At 50.2% G+C, this 24,841-nt stretch overlaps 1 protein-coding gene across 1 annotated transcript in view; it reads right to left on the minus strand.

Moving 5' to 3' along the window:
- Positions 1-2,148: 2,148 nt before the first annotated feature.
- Positions 2,149-24,841, minus strand: part of togaram2 (TOG array regulator of axonemal microtubules 2) — an 81,883-nt gene continuing 59,190 nt past the window's right edge. The window contains exons 15-22 of the mRNA XM_033020478.1: positions 20,910-21,145; positions 18,313-18,471; positions 17,453-17,570; positions 16,899-16,999; positions 13,889-14,087; positions 9,739-9,955; positions 5,041-5,127; positions 2,149-2,595 (exon numbers count right to left, since the gene is read on the minus strand). Of these exons, the coding sequence (XP_032876369.1) occupies positions 2,342-2,595; positions 5,041-5,127; positions 9,739-9,955; positions 13,889-14,087; positions 16,899-16,999; positions 17,453-17,570; positions 18,313-18,471; positions 20,910-21,145 (1,371 nt within the window). The 3' untranslated portion in view covers positions 2,149-2,341. The remainder of the gene's footprint in view (positions 2,596-5,040; positions 5,128-9,738; positions 9,956-13,888; positions 14,088-16,898; positions 17,000-17,452; positions 17,571-18,312; positions 18,472-20,909; positions 21,146-24,841) is intronic.

Consider the following 24,841-nt stretch of genomic DNA (forward strand, 5'->3'; position numbering starts at 1 on the left):
GCCGTATGGAGTTGTGCGGAGCAGGTCCCAACATCGCGCGGGGCTCCGAAAAACTGACCGTGTTCAAATATTCCGCGCTGCAACGGCCTGCCGGCCCGCAGCCGCCTCGACGCCGTACGCACCGCCTCGACGGGCATGCGCAGCGTCTCAACACCGTACGCAGCGTCTTGACGCCATGCGTCACGATCGAACTTCCCGCGGACTTCGCTCGAACTTCACGTCACTCACTCGACCTCCGCGCGACCCCCGCTTCCGGTTTGGTCACGCTCGCCGCATGCAGGCGCATGCTGGTGGGACCGGCCCTGTACGGAGACCACTCGACCTCCGCGCAGCCCTCGCTTCCAGTTTGGTCGCGCTCGCCGCATGCAGGCGCATGCTGGTGGGACCGGCCCTGTACGGGGATCACTCCACCTCCGCGCGACCCCCGCTTCCAGTTTGGTCGTGCTCGCTGCATGCAGGCGCATGCTGGTGGGACCAGCCCTTTACTCACGACATGCACAGAGGAAGTTTTCTATTAGCCTGTTTCAGTGGAGTAAATGGGCCGGCATTCCTGCTTTTGTTTTATACAAATTCATAAGACGGCGAAACATCCGAAATGGCCAGAACATCACCGATCCATGTTCTACAGAGATGCTGCCTGACCCGCTGAGTTACTCCAGCACTTTGTGCCCTTTTATGCATTAACTAGCATCTGCAGTTCTCTGTATCTACATTCCATTTGGGTCCTTTTGTTCATAAGATGGATGACCTTGATATAGAAAGTCCTTTTGTTAAGGGCATGTCACTCTAATGTCTTTGTTGAGTCAGAGAGAACATCATAGAGACTTCAGTGTGTAACTTAAACTTACATAAAATGCGACTGATAAAAAAAAAAGAAAATCTTCCTTTTGTTAATTCTTTACTCGATAATCTCTATGTAAGTAACATTTTGTCAGATGCTATTTTAGTTCATCCTGAAATTTTGAAGGCATTCTCCCAATCCTCCGTGAATCCCATGGAGCTATGTCTCGATGGTTGGCTGGCAGGATTACATCACAGTATCACGGCTACAATCCATTGTTCACAATGTTCATAAGACCAGAATGAGGCAATTCAGCCCATCAGGTAAACTCTGCCATTCATCATGGTCGATCTATCTCTCCCTCTCAACCTCATTCACCTGCCTCCTCCCCATAATCCCTGACACCCCATGTTATTTTAGACAAACAAGCAGTCACCTGATTATTAGTCATAGAGTTATACAGCACAGAAAGAGGCCCTTCGGCCCAACTTGCACATGTTGACCAAGAAGACCCATCTACACTAGCCCCATCTGCCTGCATTTGGCCCCTGTCCCTCTAACATTGTCCTATCCATCTAACTGTCCTAATGTCCTTTACATGTTGTTGTAGTTCCTAAACCATTATATGAGATTTTCTTCTCATAAGTGTGTGTGTGTGTATAAGTGTGTGTGTATGTGTAAGTGCAAGTGTGTGTGTAAGTGTCTGTCTGTGTGTGTGTGTGTGTGTGTGTGTGTGTGTGTGTGTGTGTGTGTGTGTGTGTGTGTGTGTGTGTGTGTGTGTGTCTGTGTGTGTGTGTGTGTGTGTGTGTGTGTGTGTGTGTGTGTGTGTGTGTGTGTGTGTGTGTGTGTGTGTGTGTGTGTGTGTGTGATGGGGTAGATATTTAAGAGGTGTATGTGTGTCTGGGTGCGAGTGGGTGAGGTGTGGCGGGGTGCAGAGGGAAGGGGTGCAGTGTGGAGGGGAGGGGTGGGGTGAGGAGGGATGGGACGTGGAGGGGAGGTGGTGTGGGGAGGGGGTGGGATGAGGAGGGGAGGGGAGGTGGTGTGGGGAGGGGGAGGGAGGGGTGCTGTGTGGTGAGATGGGGTGCAGGGGAGGTGGTGGGGGAGGATTGGGATGGGGAGTGGAGTGGAAGAATGGAGGGAGTGTGGTGTGGTGTGGTGGGTGGGTGGGGAGTGGCGGAGAGGTGAGGAGGAGAGGGAAGGTGGTGAGGGGAGGGGAGGGGAAGGGGGGGGAGAGGGGTGGGATGGGATGGGAATTGGAGGGTAGGAGGGGAGGGGAAGGGAGGGATGGGGAGGGGTGTGGTGGGATGGGATTGGATGGGGTGGATGGGAGGTGGTGTGGGGAGGGGGTTAAGGAATGGGTGGGGTGGGGGGAGGGGAGGAGGGGAAGTGGAGAGGGGAAGATGGGAGGGGAGGTGGATAGTGAAGCATTGTTGGGACAGAATATGCTTTTGCAAAAATCAGTGCTCAGGGGAAAGGCAATGTTTCGAATGATGGCTTCACTTTCTCCGACTGCTCCTTGCTGGTGAATCTGTAAACCGGAGACGAGTTGTCCTGTGAGGATTAAAGTTCCTTCTCGGTGAAGTGGCGGAGTGTTTTGGTGACGTGGGCGGGCTGGCTCTGTGCGTACTCCTGGAGTCCCGTGCCCATCTCCTGATGCAGAGCTTTGGCCAGCCTGGCAGTGGCTGCCCGCATGTTGCCGCTGCCGCCTTTGATCACGCCGTTGCCAGTCATGTTGCCCAGCAGGTACCAGAGCACGGGCAGAACGTGCCGCTCCACGGCCTGGGGCTTCCGGCGGTACACAGACAGCACCAGCACTGGGGGCGAGACAGAAGAAAGAGAGCTCAGGGGAGCGCGCAGTAACATGCAAGAACCTACTCAACCCAACAAGATGCCAACGGGCACCATATCCGAGGAAGGATATGCTGGCTCTGGAGAGGGTCCAGAGTCCGTTTACAAGAATGATCCCAGGAATTAGTGGGTTAACCTACGATGAGCGTTTGACGGCACTGGGCCTGTACTCACTGGAGTTTAGAAGGATGAGGGGGTACCTCATTGAAAGGTACAGAATAGTGAAAGGCCTGGATAGAGTGGATGTGGAGAGGATGTTTCCACTAGTGGGAGAGTCTAGGACCAGACAGCACAGCCTCAGAATAAAAGGACGTACATTTAGAAAGATGAGGAGCAATTTCTTTAGGATAGTTCTGAGGCTGTGACCTATAGTCCCTGACTCTCCCACTAGTGGAAACATCCTCTCCACATCCACTCTATCCAAGACTTTCACTATTCTGAATGTTAAATGAGGCCCCCCTCATCCTTCTAAACTCCAGCGAGTACAGGCCCAGTGCCGTCAAACGCTCATCATAGGTTAACCCACTCATTCCTGGGATCATTCATGTAAAACCTTATACCTTATGATCTTATGAATTTTTTTAACAAATGTTTAACTAGATTGGTCAATCTGGCCTGATATTTCTCTGCCTTAATTTACTACTGTTTAGTTTAGTTTAGTTTAGAGATACAGCGCGGAAACAGGCCCTTCGACCCACCGGGTCTGCACCGACCAGCGATCCCCGCACATTAACACTATCCTACACCCACTAGGGACAATTTTTACTTTTACCGAAGCCAATTAACCTACAAACCTGTACGTCTTTGGAGTGTGGGAGGAAAGGGAAGATCTCTGAGAAAACCCACGCAGGTCACGGGGAGAACGTACAAACTCCGTACAGACAGTGCCCATAGTCGGGATGGAAACCGGGTCTCCGGCGCTGCATTCGCTGTAAGGCAGCAACTCTACCGCTGCGCCACCGTGACCCCCGTGACTGATGTCATAGAGTCATAGAGTATGGAAACTGGTGCTTCCCAATTCATCCAGGCCGGCCAAGATGCTCCATCTAAGCTAGGCCCACCTGCCTGTGTTTGGTCCACATCCCTCAAACCGCTCCTAACTATGTACCTACCTGTCCAAGTCTTTTAAATGATGTTATGGTACCTGCCTTAACCACCTCCTCTGGCAGCTCGTTCCATACACCTCCCACCATCATAGTTTCTGTCACCTTTCTTCCTATCTGTGTAGACGCCACCTGATATGACACTAGCCCGCAGCAACATAGAACAGTGTAGCACCCCACCACCCACATGTCATTGAATAGCAAAAGGGAGCTTTACCCAGAGTAAGCCACAAAGTCTACAAATCCTTCTAGGTCTCTCATTAGAGTACTGACCTCCCCGCCATCGAAGGGATCTACAGGAGTCGCTGCCTCAAAAAGGCAGCCAGCATCTTCAGAGACCCACACCACCCTGGCCACACACTCATCTCACCCCTGCCATCGGGAAGAAGGTACAGGAGCCTGAAAACTGTAACGTCCAGGTACAGGAACAGCTGCTTCCCCACAGCCATCAGGCTGTTAAACACTACAACCTCCAAATAAGCTCCAGACTACATAGATCTGGGGCATTGCTGTGTATTTTTGCAGTGTGTGTGTGTGTGCGCGTGCGTGTGTGTGCGTTTAAGTACGTATCTATATATATTTGTGCTTGTGTGTGCGTATATATAAATATATATACGCACTAAACTTCTCGTTCATTATATTGTTTACAGTGTACTATGTTGACCTATTGTGTTGTGCTGCAGCAAGTAAGAATTTCATTGTTCTATCTGGGACACATGACAATAAAACTCTCTTGATTTGGATAACTTCAACTGTTGCACTAATAGTCATGAGTTCAAATCCCACCATTGTAGAATTGAGCCATGGAGCAAGGAGAAAGGCCCTTCGGCCCAACTTGTCCATGCTGATCAAGATGCCCCGTCTAAGCTCGTCCCACTCGCCCATAGCCCAGTAGTTTAGTTTAGTTTATCATTTACACATGTACCAACAAATAATGAAAAGTTTCTCTGCTGCTTGCTATCCAGACGGCATCTGTGAAGGGGAAAGGACAGGCGACGTTTCAGGTCCGGAGGATCCCGGCCCGAAACATCGTCTGTCTTTTCTGACAGTTCACTTATGCTCTTCCCTAACATGGCCCACCAAACCATCCAGGTTTCTGAAAGGTTGCTTGTCCTTAAAGCAGTCCGCCTGTCCATTCCCTCCACAGATGCTGCTGAGTTTGACGAGTTTATTGTCCCGTGTACCGAGGTACAGTGAAAAGCTTTTGTTGCGTGCTATCCAGTCAGCAGAAAGACAATACATGATTACAATCGAGCCGTCCACAGTGTACAGATACATGATAAAGGGAATCCACCCCTCTGCCTTTACCTGCAAGTCGCTCCGTGATGTCCTGCCTCGCCCGGCCACTGATGAACTGCACTCGGCTGGCAAAGGGTTGGAGCAGCAGCAGGTTGTCTTTGCAGAGAGAGAAAAGCAAAGGCAATCAGTGTCACAGGCACGCACACGGCCCATACCACCCATCATCAGCAGGGGGGGGGGAAAGGGGAGGAAACACAGACACAGAGAGGGAGACATGGAGACAATTGGGTGGCAGACAGGAAACAAAGAGTAGGGATTAACGGGTCCCTTTCAGAATGGCAGGGAGTGACTAGTGGGGTACCGCAAGGCTCGGTGCTGGGACCGCAGCTATTTACAATATACATTAATGATTTAGATGAAGGGATAAAAAGTAACATTAGCAAATTTGCTGATGACACAAAGCTGGGTGGCAGTGTGAACTGTGAGGAGATAGTTATATGGACGGGAAAGGGATGGAGGGTTATGGTCTGAGCGCAGGTATATGGGACTAGGGGAGAATACTTGTTCGGCACGGACTAGAAGGGTCGAGATGGCCTGTTTCCGTGCTGTAATTGTTATATGGTTATATGGTTGTATAGGAGGATGCTATGAGGATGCAGGGTTACTTGGACAGGTTGGGTGAGTGGGCGGATGCATGGCAGATGCAGTTTAATGTGGATAAATGTGAAGTTATCTACTTTGGTGGCAAGAACAGGAAGGCAGATTATTATCTGAATGGTGTCAAGTTAGGACAAGGGGCAGTACAACGAGATCTGGGTGTCCTTGTACATCAGTCACTGAAAGTAAACATGCAGGTACAGCAGGCAGTGAAGAAAGCTCATGGCATGTTGGCCTTCATAACAAGAGGAGTTGAGTATAGGAGCAAAGAGGTCCTTCTGCAGTTGTACAAGGCCCTGGTGAGACCACACCTGGAGTATTGTGTGCAGATTTGGTCTTCAAATTAAAGGAAGGACATTCTTACTATTGAGGGAGTGCAGCGTAGGTTCACAAGGTTAATTCCCGGGAAGGCGGGACTGTCATATGTTGATAGAATGGAGCGGCTGGGCTTGTTTACACTAATTTAGAAGGATGAGAGGGAATCTTATTGAAACATATAAGATTATTAATGGATTGGACACGCAAGAGGCAGGAAACATGGTCCCGATATTGGGGGAGTCCAGAACCAAGGGCCACAGTTTAAGAATAAGGGGTAGGCCATTTAGAACGGAGATGAGGAAAAATGTTTCCACCCAGAGAGTTGTGAATCTGTGGAATTCTCTACCTCAGAGGGCGGTGGAGGCCAATTCTGTGGATGCTTTCAAGAGAGAGATAGATAGAGCTCTTAAAGATAGCGGAGTCAGGGGATATGGGGAGAAGGCAGGAATGGGGTACTGATTGTGGATGATCAGCCATGATCCCAGTGAATGGCAGTGCTGGCTCGAAGCACCTATTGTCTATTGTCTATTGAGAGAGGGAGAGAGGGAGAGAGTGAGAGTGAGAGAGCGAAAGTGAGAGTGACAGGCAGTATTTGTGTAGTGAAATATACAGACTGCTTTAGCTAGGAACCCTTCGTTAGTCTGAAGATGGGTTTCGAGCCAAAACACTGTCTGTCAATTTCCCTCCACAGATGCTGCCTGACCCGTTGAACTCGAACACCTATTTGTTCTTTTGCTCAGCATTACAGCATCTGCAGTCTCTTGTCCCTCTGGTATACAGGTGAAGTAATGAGGAGAGCTGACAGCATGTGAGTGTTGAGGAAGGGTCGGCAGATGCTGGTTTACACTGAAGATAGACACAAAAAGCTGGAGTAACTCAGCGGGACAAGCAGCATCTCTGGATAGAAGGAATGGGTGACGTTACCCCAGTCCCACTGAGTTACTCCAGCATTTTGTGTCTATCTAGAATGTTTATTGTTTGTGTAATTGGAAACAAATGTTGAGAGGTTGTGATTCAGCTTTACAGAGGGTTTTATGAGACCCTATCAGGAGTGCAGAGTATTCGGTGTGTTACATTTTATCTTATCATTCAATGGGCAAATATATTCAGTAGGTAAGAAGGCCCCTGGCTATATCATAGAACAGTACAGCACAGGAACAGGCCCTTCAGCCCACAATGTCTGTGCTGTACATGATGCCAAATTAAACTAATCTCCTTTGCCTGTAAATGGAATTAATATCCCTCCATTCCCTGCATATCCATGAAAGACCATAAAAGCCTCTTAAATGCCACCATCATATCTGCCTCCACCACCACCCCTGGCAGCCTGTTCCAGGCACCCACTGTGTAAATAACTTCCCCCATACATCTCCTTTAAACGTTCCCCTTCTGACCTTAAAGCTTCTTGTCTTTGACATTTCCACCCTGGGGAAAAAAAGTTCTGACTTTCTTGCCAATCGATGCCTCAAATAATTTTAGAAACTTCTTTGATTTCCCCTCTGCCTCGGTCTCTCCAGGGATTACAATCCAAGATGGTTCAATTTCAATTTAGTTTATTGTCACATGTACTGAGGTACAGTGAAAATCTTTTTGTTGCGCGCTAACCAGTCAGCAGAAAGACAATACATGATTACAATCGAGCCATTTACAGTGTGTAGATACATGATAAGGGAATAACGTTTAGTGCAAGGTAAAGCCAGCAAAGTCCGATCAAGGATAGTCCGAGAGTCACCAATGAGGTGGATAGTAGTTCAGCGCTGCTCTCTGGTTGTGGTAGGATGATTCAGTTGCCTGATAACAGCTGGGAAGAAACTGTACCTGAATCAGGAGGTGTGCGTTTTCACACTTCTGTACCTTTTGCCCGATGGGAGAGAGGAGAAGAGGGAGTGGCCAGGGTGCGACTCGTCCTTGATTATGCTGCTGGCCTTGCCGAGGCAGCGTGAGGTGTAAATGGAAGGGAGGTCGATGTCAATGGAAGGGAGGTCGGTTTGTGCGATGGTCTGGGCTGCGTCCATAATTCGCTGTAATTTCTTGTGGTCTTGGATGGAGCTGTTCCCAAACCGTGCTGTGATGCATCCTGATTAAATGGTTTATCGGGCCACAGTCTTAGAATAAAGGGGAGGCCATTTAAGACTGAGGTGAGAGAAAACTTTTTCACCCAGAGAGTTGTGAATTTGTGGAATTCCCTGCCACAGAGGGCAGTGGAGGCCAAGTCACTGGATGGATTTAAGAGAGAGTTAGATAGAGCTCTAGGGGCTAGTGGAATCAAGGAATATGGGGAGAAGGCAGGCACGGGTTATTGATTGGGGACGATCAGCCATGATCGCAATGAATGGCAGCTGGCTCGAAGGGCCAAATGGCCTCCTCCTGCACCTATTCTCTATGTTTCTATGTTTTCTGTGGTGCATCTGTAGAAGTTGGTGAGAGTTGTGAGGGACATGCCAAACTTCCTAAGCCTAAGGAATCCCACTTCTCCTTGTAGCTAATACCCTCTATTGCTGGTAAACCTCTTCTGTGCCCACTCCAAATCCTCCACGTTGTTTAAATTATGGATTAAATATTTTTGTTCAATTATAAGGAGATCCCAAGGAAGGCAAGAATAACTTTGATGCTAACTTATGTCAGGAACTTTTATTGTGACTGTGGCAATGGGGAATTTTAATCCCTAAGCATATGATTTTCCATGCTAACCAAATGCCCCATCTACACTAGTCCCACCTGCCCACGTTTGACTCAAACCCTACCTAGCAATGGCATCAACATCAGCGTGAGTCCCGAGTAGGGGTATCAAGAACCCGAGGACATAGGTTTAAGGAGAGGGGGGAAAGGTTTAATAGGAACCTGAGGGGTAACCTTTTCACACAGTGGATGGTGGGTGTATGGAACGAGCTGCCATAGGAGGTGGATGAGGCAGGTAGGGCAGCACAGTTGCTGCCTTACAGCACCAGAGACCAACTACAGATGCTATCTGTACGGAGTTGTGACCTCGAGGGGTTTCTCCGGGTGTTCTGGTTTCCTTCCACATCTAAACGATGTGCAGGTCTGTAGCTGAATTGGCTTCTGTAAATTGTCCCTTGCATGTTGTATATAAAATTAGTATATGGGGTGATCACTGGTCGGTGTGGCACGGTGGGCCGAAGGGCCTGTTTCCAAACTGTGCCTTTGAATCTAAACCAAAAATCGGTATAACGACAGGTAAATGAATAGGACAGGTTTAGAGGGATATTGGTCAAATGCGTGCTGGTGGGATTAGTGTAAATGGGGCATGTCAGTCGGCATGGGCAAGTTGGGCCGAAGGGGCTGTTTCCGTGCTCTAAACAAAACTACAAAATGTACTAATGGCCCTGTCCCACGGTACGAGTTCATTCCAAGAGCTCTCACGAGTTTAAAAAAAATCAAACTCGTGGTAAGCACGGAGAATGAACGTAACGGGTACGTCGGAGCTCGGGGACGTCTCTTAGCGGCTTGTAACGCTAACGGCAGGTACTCGGGAAGACTCGCTAATGGCAGGTACGCTCGGGAAAACTCGTGAAGATTTTTCAACATGTTGAAACAACATGAGTACCGACGAGCGGCCATTACCGTAAATCTCCGAGTTCGAATCAGGGCAAACTCGGGAAAACTCTTGGAATGAACTCGTACAGTGGGACAGGGCTTTAAAAAAGGTACATGGATAGGAAAGACTTAGATGGATGTGGGTTAAACGCAGGCAGGTGGGACTAGTGTAGATAGGGCATGCTGGTCAGTGTGGGCAAGTTGGGCCAAAGGGCCTGTTTCCACGCTGAGCCCTACCTGTACATTCGATCAGGGTATCAAGGACGCGTGTGGCCGTGGTGTAAATGCCCATGTTCTTGGAGTTCAGGTTGTCGGTGACTATAATGACCATCGAGTGCAGCACCCGGTGTAAATCCTCCCTCAGCACCGGGATGATGGCTGCCAAGGACTGCAGGGCAAACTGGTTCACCTTCTTGTTGGAATCCTGGAGTCGCGGCATGAAGGCATCAAAGATCTGAAACATTAAATAGCTGTCATCAGCTCGCACAAGTCTTGTGCCTCAAAACCCAGCCTTTACAAAACCCATCCTTATCTCTAGAGTAGAGATACAGCACGGAAACAGGCCCTTCAGCCCACCTAGTCTGTGCCGACCAGCAATCACACTAGTCCCATGGTACCCCACTTTCTTGTCCACTTCCGATACGTTAGGGGGCAATTTTACAAGAGGGCCAATTAACCTACTAATCTGCCTCCCCCACTACCCTCCCCAACAGCACATTCCAGGCACCCACTACCCTCGGTAAAAAAATTGCCTTGCATATTTCTTTAGAGATACAGTGTGCCCACCAAGTCCATGCCAATCAACGGTCACCCATTCACACTAGTTCGATGTTAGCCCACTTTTGCGTCCACTCCTTACACAGTCTTTTTAGGGCACAGCGGTAGAGTTGCTGCCTTACAGCGAATGCAGCGCCGGAGACCCAGGTTCGATCCCGACTATGGGTGCTGTCTGTACGGAGTTTGTACGTTCTCCCCGTGACCTGCGCGGGTTTTCTCCGAGATCTTCGGTTTCCTCCCACACTCCAAAGACGTGCAGGTTTGTAGGTTAATTGGCTTGGTAAATGTAATAAATGTCTCTAGTGGGTGTAGGGTAGTGTTAGTGTGCGGGGATCGCTGGTCGGTGTGGACCCGGTGGGCTGAAGGGCCTGTTTCAGCGCTGTATCTCTAAACTAAACTAAACTAAACAAGGGTCAATTTACAAAGCCTAATTAACCTACTAACCTGCACGTCTTTGGAGTGTGGGAGGAAACCGAAATCCAGGCGGTCACGGGGAGAACAAGCAAACTCCATACACAACAGCACCATAGATCAAACCGGGTCTCTGGCACTGTGAGGCTGCAACTCTACACCTCTGCGTCACTGTGCCCCCCCCCCCTTCTCTTCATACATCCCCTCACCAAATGTCAGTACCATTAATTATTAATAAAAGACTGTAGCGTCCGGAACGGTTAACTTCCGCACATGCGTGCCAGCATCTTGCGTGTACGACACACTCTGAAAGGCAGCAGCCATCTCTCCCTCCCCTCTCCCCAGACTCTCAGTCTGGAGAAGGGTCTCGACCCGAAACGTCACCCATTCCTTCTCTCAATAGACAATAGGTGCAGGAGTAGGCCATTTGGCCCTTCGAGCCAGCACCGCCATTCAATGTGATCATGGCTGATCATCCACAACCAGTACCCCGTTCCTGCCTTCTCCCCATATCACCTGACTCTGCTATTTTTAAGAGCCCTATCGAGCTCTCTCTTGAAAGCATCCAGAGAACCTGCCTCCACCGCCCTTTGAGGCAGAGAATTCCACAGACTCACCACTCTCTGTGAGAGAAAGTGTTTCCTCATCTCCGTTCTAAATGGCTTACTCCTTATTCTTAAACTGTGGCCCCTGGTTCTGGACTCCCCCAACATCGGGACCATGTTTCCAGCCTCCAGCGTGTCCAAGCCCTTAACAATCTTATATGTTTCAATGAGATACCCTCTCATCCTTCTAAACTCCAGAGTGTACAAGCCCAGCTGCTCCATTCTCTCAGCATACGACAGTCCCGCCATCCCGGGAATTAACCTTGTAAACCTACGCTGCATTCCCTCAATAGCAAGAATGTCCTTCCTCAAATTAGGGGACCAAAACTGCACACAATACTCCAGGTGTGATCTCACTAGGGCTCTGTACGACTGCAGAAGGACCTCTTTGCTCCTATATTCGATTCCTCTTGTTATAAAGGCCAACATGCCATTCGCTTTCTTCACTGCCTGCTGTACCTGCATGCTTACTTTCATAGACTGATGTACAAGGACCCCCAGATCCCATAGTACTTCCCCTTTTCCCAACTTGACGCCATTTAGATGCTGCCTGTCCGGCTGAGTTACTCCAGCATTTTGTGTCTATCTGCCATTTTATGAGGATATTTCAAGAGCAAAGTTAATTTGTGAACTACTGTTAAATTACTTGCTCCATTGTGATTATTGTTCCAATGCTGAGCGAGTGTCCAGTGAGGCAGGATCTAAGGCAGCTATACTTCCCCACACACCCTTTACAGTGGCTGCACGGAGCTTCCCACTCCATCCGTGGGGACTAGTAAAGAAAACCAATGCCTGGGCCCCTAGCAGGTTCACCGCAGGCAAAACTGCCCACGGGAAGGAAAACAATTGCCACCGATAAACCCAGGCCATAAGTGATAGGAGCAGAATTAGGCCATTTGGCCCATCAAGTCTACTCCGCCATTCAATCATGGCTGATCTATCTCTCCCTCCTCTCCCCATAACCCCTGGCACCTGTACTGATCAAGAATCTATCTATTTCTGCCTTACCAATATTCATTGACTTGGCCTCCACAGCCTTCCATGGCACAGATTCACCACCGTCTGACTAAAGAAAATCCTCCGCATCTCCTCCCTAAAGGAAGGTCCTTCAATTCTGAGGCGATGACCTCTGGTCCTAGACTCTCCCACTAGTGGAAACATCCTCTCCACATCCACTCTATCCAGGCCTTTCACTATTCGGTAAGTTTCAATGTCCCCCCCCTCTAATCTGAAACTCCAGTCAGTACAGGCCCAGTGCTCACTCTGCTCCAGTCTCTCTATCTCTGCTGGACAGCTTATTCTTCTTGGAGTACAGTGTGTAGATCGTTCCTCCACAGTTCGACGTGCTTTCTGCTATCTGACCGCAAACATTTGGACAGCTGGAGGTTGTCAGTGGCATATTAAAGTGAGAAGAGGAAAAACATTTTCGCCCAGAGAATTGTGAATCTGTGGAATTCTCTGCCTCATCCAGCCAATTCACTGGATGCTTTCAAGAGAGAGTTAGATTTAGCTCTTAGGGCTAACAGAATCAATGGATATGGGGAAAAAGCAGAAACGGGGTACTGGTTGTGGATGATCAGCCATGATCATATTCAATGACGGTGCTGGCTCAAAGGGCCGAATGGCCTACTCCTGCACCTATTTTTTATGTTTCTTTGTAAACAACTTGTGTTTTAGTTTTAGAGATACAGCGTGGAAACAGGCCCTTCAGCCCACCGGGCCCGCTCCGACCAGCGATACCCGCATATTAACACTATACTAGGGACAATTTTAACATTTACCAAGCCAATTAACCTACAAACCTGCACGTCTTTGGAGTGTGGGAGGAAACCGAAGATCTCGGAGAAAACCCACGCAGGTCACGGTTCAGGTGCAGTTGTACAGGGTCTTGGTGAGACCACACCTGGAGTATTGCGTACAGTTTTGGTCTCCAAATCTGAGGAAGGACATTATTGCCATAGAGGGAGTGCAGAGAAGGTTCACCAGACTGATTCCTGGGATGTCCGGACTGTCTTATGAAGAAAGACTGGATAGACTTGGTTTATACTCTCTAGAATTTAGGAGATTGAGAGGGGATCTTATAGAAATGTACAAAATTCTTAAGGGGTTGGACAGGCTAGATGCAGGAAGATTGCTCCCGATGTTGGGGAAGTCCAGGACAAGGGGTCACAGCTTAAGGATAAGGGGGAAATCTTTTAAAACCGAGATGAGAAGAACTTTTTTCACACAGAGTGGTGAATCTCTGGAACTCTCTGCCACAGAGGGTAGTCGAGGCCAGTTCATTGGCTATATTTAAGAGGGAGTTAGATGTGGCCCTTGTGGCTAAGGGGATCAGAGGGTATGGAGAGAAGGCAGGTACGGGATACTGAGTTGGATGATCAGCCATGATCATATTGAATGGCGGTGCAGGCTCGAAGGGCCGAATGGCCTACTCCTGCACCTAATTTTTATGTTTCTATGTTTCTATGACAGCACCCGTAGTCGGGATGGAACCCGGGTCTCCGGTGCTGCAGTGGCTGTAAGGCAGCAACTATACCACTGCACCACCATGACTGCCCTCCAATGACATGGAACTAGACAGTGTGCAGACTTACGTCCACTATATTGGAGGTGAGCAACCTTGGGTTGCCGTCACACAGCTGCAACAGCACGGTAATGCCACGCATCCTCTCCTGGAACTCCTTGGCTGTCAGCATCTTGTTCAGCTGCTTCACCTGCTCCATCGCCTCTGCGCTCCGTACACTGGGCTGCTGGGGCACCAGCCTCGGCTGCCGTGGGGTGCCCTGCTCTACCCTGCAGACAGAAGCATAACATCACATGTTACAGCTGCAGGATTCTTCTAAACTCCAGCGAGTACAGGCCCAGTGCCGTCAAACGCTCATCATAGGTTAACCCACTCATTCCTGGGATCATTCTTCTAAACCTCCTCTGGACCCTCTCCAGAGCCAGCACATCCTTCCTCCAACATGGGGCCCAAAACTGCTGACAATACTCCAAAACCTGTGGGTTTGTAGGTTAATTGGCCTCCGTAAATTGCCCCTAGTGTGTAAGGAATGGATGCGAAAGTGGGATAATGAAAATAGACCAATGAACAGTACAGTACAAGAACAGGCCCTTCGGCCCACAATGTCTAGGAGCCAAGACCAAGGTTTTTTTGTTTAGTTTCAGTTAGGTTTTTATAGATGCAGCATGGAATTAGTACCTTTGGCCCGCTGAGATCGCGCCGAACAGCGATCACCCCGCACACTCGTTCTACCCTGCACCGGGGACAACTAACAGAAGCCAATTAACCCACAAACCTGTACATCTTTGGAATGTGGGAGGAAACCAGAGCACCCGGAGAAAACCCACGTGGTCACAGTTTAGACGCCACGACATGGAAACAGACCCCTCGGTCCACCGAGTCCACGTCGACCAGCGATCACCCGTTCACACTGGTTCTATGCTATCCCACTTTTGCATTAACTCCCTACGCACTAGGGGGAAATTTACAGAGGCCAATTAACCAACAAACCCGCACGTCTTTAGGATGTTTAGTTTAGTTTAGTTTAGTTTAGTTTAGTTTAGTTTAGTTTAGTTTAGAGATCCAGCACACCCTGTACACTAATACTATCCTACACACAATAGGGGCAATTTATAATTTTAACCAAAGCCAATTAGCCTACAAACCTATACGTCTTTGGAGTGTGGGAGGGATATGGAAGACCCGGAGAAAACCCATGCAGGTCACGGGGAGAACGTACAAACAGGTACAGACAGCACCCGTAGTCAGGATGGAACACAGGTCTCTGGCTCTGTGCTGGAGGAACTCAATGGGTCAGGCAGCATCTACGGAGGGGAATGGACAGCCGGGCATCTCAGGATCCCAGCCTGATAATAGGTCCTGACCCAGAATGTCACCTGCCCATTCCTTACCTGGATTAAAATGGGGTGGTGATTGATCAGCTACATGGAAGATAGACACAAAATGCTGGAGCAACTCAGCGGCTCAGGCAGCATCTCTGGAGAGAAGGAATGGGTGACGTTTCGGGTCGAGACCCTCTTCAGAACGTTACCCATTTCTTCACTGGAGTCTGAAGGTGGGTTTCAACCCAAACATTGTCTGTCAATTTCCCTGCACAGATGCTGCCTGACCCATGAGTAGAGGTAGACACACTAGCCTGGAGGACATGAGCCTGAACAGCACCTTGCGAACCATCACTGGGTGCCTTCAACCTACTCCCAGTCGAGCAGCTCTCTAAACTTGCCGGCATTCCGCCTGCAGGGATCCGAAGGCAAGCAGCAACTCTGGCACTATCTCAACGTGCCATGGACCCAGATCACCTCCTCCATCAGGCTATCAGCAGAGAGCAGAGGCCACCCCGACTGAAGTCCCGTCACCCCTTAGCTCCACATGGAAAACAACTCCTAGCGTCCATCCATCCAGCCAACTGAGACAAAAGCTGTCCAGGGTCTGACCTCCCCAGAGGAGCATGGGTGAAGCTCAATAGACCTGGTACTGGAGTTGGGCGTTTCAATGCCAGCATGTGGAGATGGGGGCTCCATCTGCCAGAGCCCAGCCTGTGAATGTGGAGCAGAACAACAGACAGCCAACCATGTCATCTCTGGGTGCCCGCTCTACCACCCGCCAAATGGAGCTGTGTCAGGGCCTGGCAGACATTGACGCCAACAGAGACAACAATCTGGCTGCTCAACACCCGGCTTGAGATCTAACTATTCCTTTGGTTTATTTATGTTTCATTCGCAAGAAGAAGAAGGACAACAACTTGTTACAAAATTCTTAAGGGGTTGGACAGGCTAGATGCAGGAAGATTGTTCCCGATGTTGGGGATGTCCAGGACAAGGGGTCACAGTTTAAGGATAAGGGGGAAATCCTTTAAGACCGAGATGAGAAAACCATTTTTCACACAGAGAGTGGTGAATCTATGGAACTCTCTGCCACAGAGGGTAGTTGAGGCCAGTTCATTGGCTATATTTAAGAGGGAGTTAGATGTGGCCCTTGTGGCTAAAGGGATCAGGGGGTATGGAGAGAAGGCAGGTACGGGATACTGAGTTGGATGATCAGCCATGATCAGATTGAATGGCGGTGCAGGCTCGAAGGGCTGAATGGCCTACTCCTGCACCTATTTTCTATGTATCTATGTATCTATGCTCAGGATTCCAGCATCTGCAGTCTCTTGTCCCACTGGTATACAGGAGAAGTGATGAGGAGAGTTGACAGAAAGCCAGTGTTTAGGAAGGAACGGCAGATGCTGGTTTACACTGAAGATAGACACAAAACGCTGGAGTAACTCAGCGGGACAAGCAGCGTCTCTGGAGAGAAGGAATGGGTGACGTTTCGGGTCGAGGCCCATCTTCAGAGTCACCCTTTCCTTCTCTCCAGAGATGCTGCCTGCCTGAGTTACTCCAGCTTTTTGTGTATAACTTCGGTGCAAACCAGCATCTGCAGTTCCTTCCAACATATTTTGACTGCCCACGGGAGCCTCTACAAGAAGACATTTTACAACGCAGGCGGTCCCAGGGAGAACGTGTAAACTCCTTACAGACCGCAAGTCACATTGCACCAATACAAGATGCGTGGTCCAGGATAAAATTGTCAGTCACCTTCCTGTGGTAAGCACATCCTCCTGAGCATTTGACGAGCTGTTCACCCTTGACCTTCCATCCTTTGGGGAGAGAAGTTCCAAAGAAGCATCTTGAAGGCCCTGAATGACAACAAAAACGTTCAACATTTTATTATTTTGTGCTTCCCAATCTCAAAAAAATCTGAATGAGTGGTCGATTCCCTCATTGATTAGTTTAGTTTAGTTCAAAGATGCAGCGCGGAAACAGGCCCTTCGGCCAACCGAGTCTGCACCGACCAGCGATCCCCGCACACTAACAATATCCTACACATACCAAGGACAAATTACAATGATATCACGCCAAATAACCTACAAACCTGTACGTCTTTGGAGTATAGGGCCATAGAGCCACAGTCATTCAGCATGGAAACAGGCCCTTCGGCCCAACCTGTCAATGTAGACCAAGATACCCCATCTGGGCTGGTCCCACCAACCTGTATTTGGCACAAGTGCCCTCTTGTATCGAAGTGCCCTCTAGGACTGAATCATGTAGAAACTCAGCGTTAGTTCAGCGATTGAGGGGACAAGACTCACCCTCTGTTTGATGGCTGAGATAATACAGTGGACATCCTGAGACAGGAGAGAGCGGTCTTGATATCTCCCAAACTCCTCGTGGAACACTAACATGTTCAGCACCTTCTTCCCGTAGAATCTAATAAGACAACAAGGCTTATTATTGCCGCATGTACTGAGGAAGGGTGCAAAGCTTTATTTTGCATGCTGTGGTGAAAGGTGATCTCAGGTTGGCGGAATAGGGAGCTGAGATTACAATTCTATTTAACACGGTCTTTTGCAGAGCAGAGCAGAGCGTTTGACTGCAACCAAGCCAAAAGATTGTCGGATATCTGAGAGGAAAGAAGGGTTATGGTGAGAAGACAGGAGCGGGAAGTCAGTTGGATTGCTGTAACAGGGAACCAGACTGGATTCAGTGGGCTGAATGGCCTCTTCACTTCTGCAGTTTAGTTCAGAGAGACAGTGTGAAAAAAACAGGCCCTTCGGCCCACCGAGTCCATGCTGACCAACGATCGCACATACGCTAGTTTTATCCTACAAACTAGTGGGAATTTACAGAAGTCAATTAACCTACAAACCTACAGGTCTTCGGAGTGTGGGAGGAAACCGGAGCACCCAGAGAAAACCCACACGGTCACGGGGAGAACATGCAAACTCCATACGGACAGCACCCGTGGTCAGGATCGAACTGGGGTCTCTGGCGCTGTGAGGCAGCAACTCTACCACTGGGCCACCGTGATCATTGTAGTAATTCTGAGAGTCAGGATTCAGGACTCTGGCGAGCAGACCCATCTACCATTTGCTTCCCCCTGTGTGTGCCCGTGCACCCCAGCCCCCACGCCCGTCAACCTCACTGGGTTGCCCCCGGGATCTGCTGGCACCTTGTCTCCTGGTTCCCGTCCTGGGAGAACTTAACGGCGGACTGCACGACCTGGTCCACGAGGTCCCTCCTCCCGGACAGCAGCCTGTCCACCCCCACGTGGTCTACCGCCAGCACGAGGTTCTCAGCCGCGCACTTCCGAACCGTGGAGTTACGGTGACTGGGCAGAGAGAGAGAGATGGGCAAGATGGTTAACGTAGAATGTAGAACAGTACAGCACAGAATCAGGCCCTTCGGCCCACCATGTCCGTGCCAACACATAGTCAAACAATGTGGAAACGGGCCCTTCGGCCCATTTTGTCCGATTGTTAAGGGCTTGGACACGCTAGAGGCAGGAAACATGTTCCCGATGTTGGGGGAGTCCATAACCAGAGGCCACAGTTTAAGAATAAGGGGGTAACCCATTTAGAACGGAGACGAGGAAACACTTTTTCTCACAGAGAGCGGTGAGTCTGTGGAATTCTCTGCCTCAGAGGGCAGTGGAGGCCGGTTCTCTGGATGCATTCAAGATAGAGCTAGATAGGGCTCTTAAAGATAGCGGAGTCAGGGGATATGGGGAGAAGGCAGGAACGGGGTACTGATTGTGGATGATCAGCCATGATCACATTGAATGGCTATGATGGCTCGAAGGGCCAAATAGCCTCTACTCCTGCACCTATTGTCTATTGTCTAATATAGTCATACAGTCATACAGCACAGTAACAGGTCCTTTGGCCCACAATGTCCGTGCCAACATAGAGTGATAGAGGCATACAGCATGGAAACAGACCCTTGGGCCCAACATGTTGACCAATATGTCCCAGCTACACTGCCCGCCTTTGGCCCATATCCCTCAAAACCTATCCTAGAATAGAATGCTATTTATTGTCATTCAAACCTGGGTTTGAACGAAATTCCATTTCTACAGTTTTTTTACATTACAAACACAATCCAAGACCCACACTTAACATAGTTTACATAAACATCCATCACAGTGAGTCTCCAACATCTCCTCACTGTGATGGAAGGCAAAGTCTTTATCTCTTCCCTTTGTTCCTTCTCCCGTGGTCCAGCAGTCCAACTGCAGTGTCGAGGCGAACTGAGGCTCCGATGTTAAAGCCCCCGGCGGGCGATGGTAAGTCCTGAGGCCGTTTAAGCCACGCCGGGCAATGTTAGGCCCCGGTTCCATGTCCTTTAAGCCCGCGATTCCAGCGGGAGAAGTCGCCGTTGCGGAGCTCAGAAAAGCGGTCTCCCACCAGGGACCTGCGAGCTCCCGATGTTCCCGTCCACCGGGTCTGCGGCCGGTGCCTCCGAACTCCAAAGTCGGGTCGCAGCCGCACGCCACCACAGCTCTTCCCGCTCCGAAGTTGGCCAGCTCCGCGATCTCAGTTCCGCAGGCTCTGCAACTGGAGCCCTCAGGTTAGTCCCGGCCGGAGGTTGCCGAGGGCTCCACGATGTTAGGCCCAACGACATCCGAGACCCGACAGGGAATAGTCGGGTCCCCGCACAGGGAAGAGATTAACGGTTTCCCCCACAGCCCCCCAACCACCGCCCACATATACACAGCTAAAAAATAAAATAAAAACTAACTCAAGACATACATTTAACAAGACAAAAATAATAAAAGACAGACGACTGTAGTCGAGCCGCTGCCGTTAGGCGCCGCCACTCCTACTATGTTGACAGGAAGGAAGGGGCAGTTGGTTTGGTTGTCCAAACGAAACCCAAACAAAACTTAACCGAAATTATAACCAAACCCAACCCCAAACCCAAACCCAAACCCCAAACCCAAACCCCGAGCCCAACCCCAAACACAACCCCAAACCCAACCCCGAGCCCAACCCCAAACACAACCCCAAACCCAACCCCCAGCCCAACCCCAAACACAACCCCAAACCCAAACCCAACCCCGAGCCCAACCCCAAACACAACCCCAAACCCAAACCCAACCCCGAGCCCAACCCCAAACACAACCCCAAACCCAACCCCGAGCCCAACCCCAAACACAACCCCAAACCCAACCCCGAGCCCAACCCCAAACACAACCCCAACCCAACCCCGAACCCAACCCCAAACACAACCCCAAACCCAACCCCGAGCCCAACCCCAAACACAACCCCAAACCCAAACCCAACCCCGAGCCCAACCCCAAACACAACCCCAAACCCAACCCCGAGCCCAACCCCAAACCCAACCCCAAACCCCAAACCCAAACCCAAACCCAACCCCGAGCCCAACCCCAAACACAACCCCAAACCCAACCCCGAGCCCAACCCCAAACCCAACCCCAAACCCCAAACCCAAACCCAAACCCGAGCCCAACCCCAAACCAAAACCCCAAACCCAACCCCGAGCCCAACCCCAAACCAAAACCCCAAACCAAAACCTCAAACCCAATCCCAAACCAAAAACCCAAACCAAAAAACGAACCCAAAAACCCAAACTCAAACCGTCCCCAAACCAAAAACCCAAACCCAACCTCAAACCAAACCCAACGTCAAACCCAAGCCAAACCAAACCCAAGCTAAATTAAACCAGACTGGGCTCGTCTCTCCTCTCTTTGACCCATGGCCTGCGGCTGTGAGCAGGACTCCGAACCCAGCTGACCTACTCCCTTACTTCAAGCCGCCTGCGATGAGAGCACCCAGCACCCGGGACGGGCTGGCGCTCTGCGTCATGGTGGACAGCGCCTTGACTGCCTCCGCTCGGATGAACTCGTTGGAGTCGCTGGTCCTGTGGAGCAAGATCCTGGCCACCTCCTCCACCTCCTGATCCATGCTCCTCCTCAGCTGCGAGAAGAGCTCTCCGAGGGTCAGGATGGCTGAGCGGGCAACCTTGGAGCGCAGGTTGTTAACCTGGGGGGGGGGGAGAATGAAACACGTCAGAGTCGCACTTCAAGAAAGAGAGAAAGGATTTAATGGACCGAAATAGAACTATGTCAGTCTGAAGGGTCTCATACAGAAACGTCACCACTCCCTTCTCTCCAGAGATGCTGCACTTTGTGTCTATCAATGAATTTCTTGCATGCAGCAGCAGCATAATAGATTTTTACACAGTGCTCATAGATAACATAAAACAAACAATATTCACGCAATAAAGAAACAGTATGAAGGCAAAACAAAACAAAGCCCTAAGTCCCAAGTGCAACAAAGGCAACTCGTATTTCGATTGGGTAATGGCATCTCATATTTCACTTGGGCATCTTAAGGGCTTGTCCCACGAGCATGCGACTCCATGCGGCTAGCGCGACCTAACGTGGTCGCTTGAGCCGTACGGCCTCGCGGGGCCGGTCCCACTTCGATCGCCGGAGCCGTATGGAGTTGTGCGGAGCTGGTCCCGACATCGCGCGGGGCTCCGAAAAACTGACACTGTCCAAAAATTGCCGGCACTCAGCCGCATTGAGGCCGTACGCACCGCCTCGATTGGCGTGCGCAGCGTCTCGAAGCCGTACGCAGCATCTTGACGCCGTACGCCTAGCGCGAACTTCCCGCGGACTTCGCTCGAACTTTACGTCAACTTGTACGGGATCACTCGACCTCCGCGCGGCCCCCGCTTCCGGTTTGGTTGCGCTTGCCGCATGCAGTCGCATGCTCATGGGACAGGCCCTTTACACTCCAGCGGCATGAACATTGACTTCACCAACTTCAAGCAACCCTTGCTTTCCCTCTCTCTCTGCATCCCACCCCCTTCCCAGTTCTCCGACCAGTGTGACTGTGCCCGATTAAATGTTATCTCTGTATACTTCGTTGTCACCTTCCCCGAGCTAACAATGATCTACTCTGAACTCTCCTTGATCCACATCCCCATTGATGTCTCGTTTTCACACCTTACCCTTCCATATCTCTGCGTTTCCCTCTCCCCCGACTCTCAGTCAGAAGAAGGGTCTCGACCCAAAAACGTCACATTCCTTCTCTCCAGAGATGCTGCCTGTCCCGCTGAGTTACTCCAGCATTCTGAGTCTAAGACCATTCTTAGTTTTGGAGGTTAGTTGGAAGTTGTAGTGTTAAATATCCAGATGGTTGTAAGGAAAAGGCTGCTCCTGAACCTGATGGCTGTCGGGAAGAAGCTTTTCCTGAACCTGGACGTTACAGTTTTCAGGCTCCTGTACCTTCTTCCCGATGGCAGAGGTGAAATGAAAGCGTGGCCAGGGTGGTGTGGGTCTCTGATGATGCTGGCTGACTTTTGAGGCAGCGACTCCTGTAGATCCCATCGGTGGTGGGGAGATCAGTACCCGCGATGGACCGGGCAGCGTTCACCACTTTTAGTAATCTCCTTTGACCACTGCTGACCGAACTCACAGATACTATCTAAATGGCGTCAAGTTGGGAAAAGGGATCTGGGGGCCCTTGTTCATCAGTCTATGAAAGTAAGCATGCAGGTACAGCAGGCAGTGAAGAAAACGAATGGCATGTTGGCCTTTATAACAAGAGGAATCGAATATAGGAGCAAAGAGGTCCTTCTGCAGTTGTACAGAGCACTAGTGAGACCACACCTGGAGTATTGTGTGCAGTTTTGGTCCCCTAATTTGAGGAAGGACATTCTTGCTATTGAGGGAGTGCAGCGTAGGTTTACAAGGTTAATTCCCGGGATGGCGGGACTGTCATATGCTGAGAGAATGGAGCAGCTGGGCTTGTACACTCTGGAGTTTAGAAGGATGAGAGGATATCTCATTAAAACATATAAGATTGTTAAGGGCTTGGACACGCTAGAGGCAGGAAACCGATGTTGGGGGAGTCCAGAACCAAGGGCCACAGTTTAAGAATAAGGAGTAAGCCATTTAGAACGGAGACGAGGAAACACTTTTTCTCACACAGAGTGGTGAGTCTGTGCCTCAGATAGAGCCTTTAAAAATAGCGGAGTCAGGGGATATGGGGAGAAGGCAGGAACGGGGTACTGATTGTGGATGATCAGCCATGATCACATTGAATGGCGGTGTTGGCTCGGGGCCAAATGGCCTACTCCTGCACCTATTGTCTATTGCTGAATGAGTCTCCTACAGAAACCATTGTCTCTGTGTGTAGTATGTGTGTTGGAGCCATTAAGCTTAAGTAATTTTATTATAGTCATGCGTAGTTACCTTTAGTTATTATCTGTCAGTGTTAATGTGGGTGGGATTTTATACGCAGTCTGGGGCGTGTGTTTGGCTAGATGATTCTGGCACAGACTCTCAGATGATTAGTTTAAGAAGGAACTGCAGATGCTGGAAAAATCGAAGGTAGACAGAAATGCTGGAGAAACTCAGAGGGTGAGGCAGCATCTAAGGAGCGAAGGAATAGGCGACGTTTCGGGTCGAGACCCTTCTTCAGACTGATTTGTTGGGGGCGGGAAGGAGAAAGGAAGGGGCAGAGACAGTGGGCTGTGGGAGAGCTGGGAAGGGGAGGGGAAGGAGGGAGAAAGCAGGGACTACCTGAAATTGGAGAAGTCAGATGATTAGTTTCAGTTTGATGTCGGGCCATGGGATTGAAATAGTTTTCTATCGTGACCACGAGCATGATCGGGACATGTATAGGTTGTCAGACGAAGTACTTCTACAAGAAGACGTTGTTATGATATATATGACGTGAATGGAATGACGATTAAGAAGGGAAAGTTATGAGTTATTACAATACCACAATAAAGAAGTGATTAATCAAGGGACTACTTCTGGCAGCTTCATCTTTGATGTTTCAAATGTGTCGGGGAGTGCGTGAGACTACTTTTCTAATCATCCCAGACAAATTAGTGGCTATCGAAGGTTGAACTTTGACAAGTTGTAAAAACCGCCACCACAATGTGTAAAACTGACGAAGAGTCCTGACCTGAAACGTCACCTATCCATGTTCTCCACAGATGCTGCCTGGCCCACTGAGTTACTCCAGCACTCTGTGAAACATCACCTATCCATGTTCTCCACAGATGCTGCCTGACCCGCTGAGTTACTCCAGCACTTTGTGCCTTCTCTAATTCAATCTTGCTGTCCTTATCTAGTCTGTGATATTAGATGCACTTATTTGCTCCTTGGAAAGGGAGGAGGGGGAGGGGGAGGGAGAGGGAGAGGGAGAGGGAGAGGGAGAGGGAGAGGGAGAGGGAGAGGAGAGGGAGAGGGAGAGGAGAGGGAGAGGGAGAGGGAGAGGGAGAGGGTACGGGGGAGAGGGAGAGGGAGAGGGAGAGGGAGAGGGAGAGGGAGAGGGAGAGGGAGAGGGAGAGGGAGAGGGAGAGGGAGAGGGAGAGGGAGAGGGAGAGGGAGAGGAGAGGGAGAGGGAGAGGGAGAGGGAGAGGGAGAGGGACGAGGGAGAGGGAGAGGGAGAGGGAGAGGGAGAGAGAGAGGGAGAGAGAGGGAGAGAGAGAGAGAGAGAGAGAGAGAGGGGGGGGGAGAGAGAGAGAGAGAGGGAGAGAGAGAGGGAGAGAGAGAGAGAGGGGGTGGGAGAGAGAGGGAGAGAGAGGGGGAGAGAGGGGGGGAGAGAGAGAGAGAGAGATGGAGAGAGAGATGGAGAGAGAGAGGGAGAGGGAGGGGGAGGGGAGAGGGAGGGGGAGGGGAGAGGGAGAGGGAGAGGGAGAATAAATGCTTGAAT

Source organism: Amblyraja radiata, chromosome 5, assembly GCF_010909765.2.
Source record: "Amblyraja radiata isolate CabotCenter1 chromosome 5, sAmbRad1.1.pri, whole genome shotgun sequence".
In the NCBI taxonomy this organism is placed as follows: Eukaryota; Metazoa; Chordata; class Chondrichthyes; order Rajiformes; family Rajidae; genus Amblyraja; species Amblyraja radiata.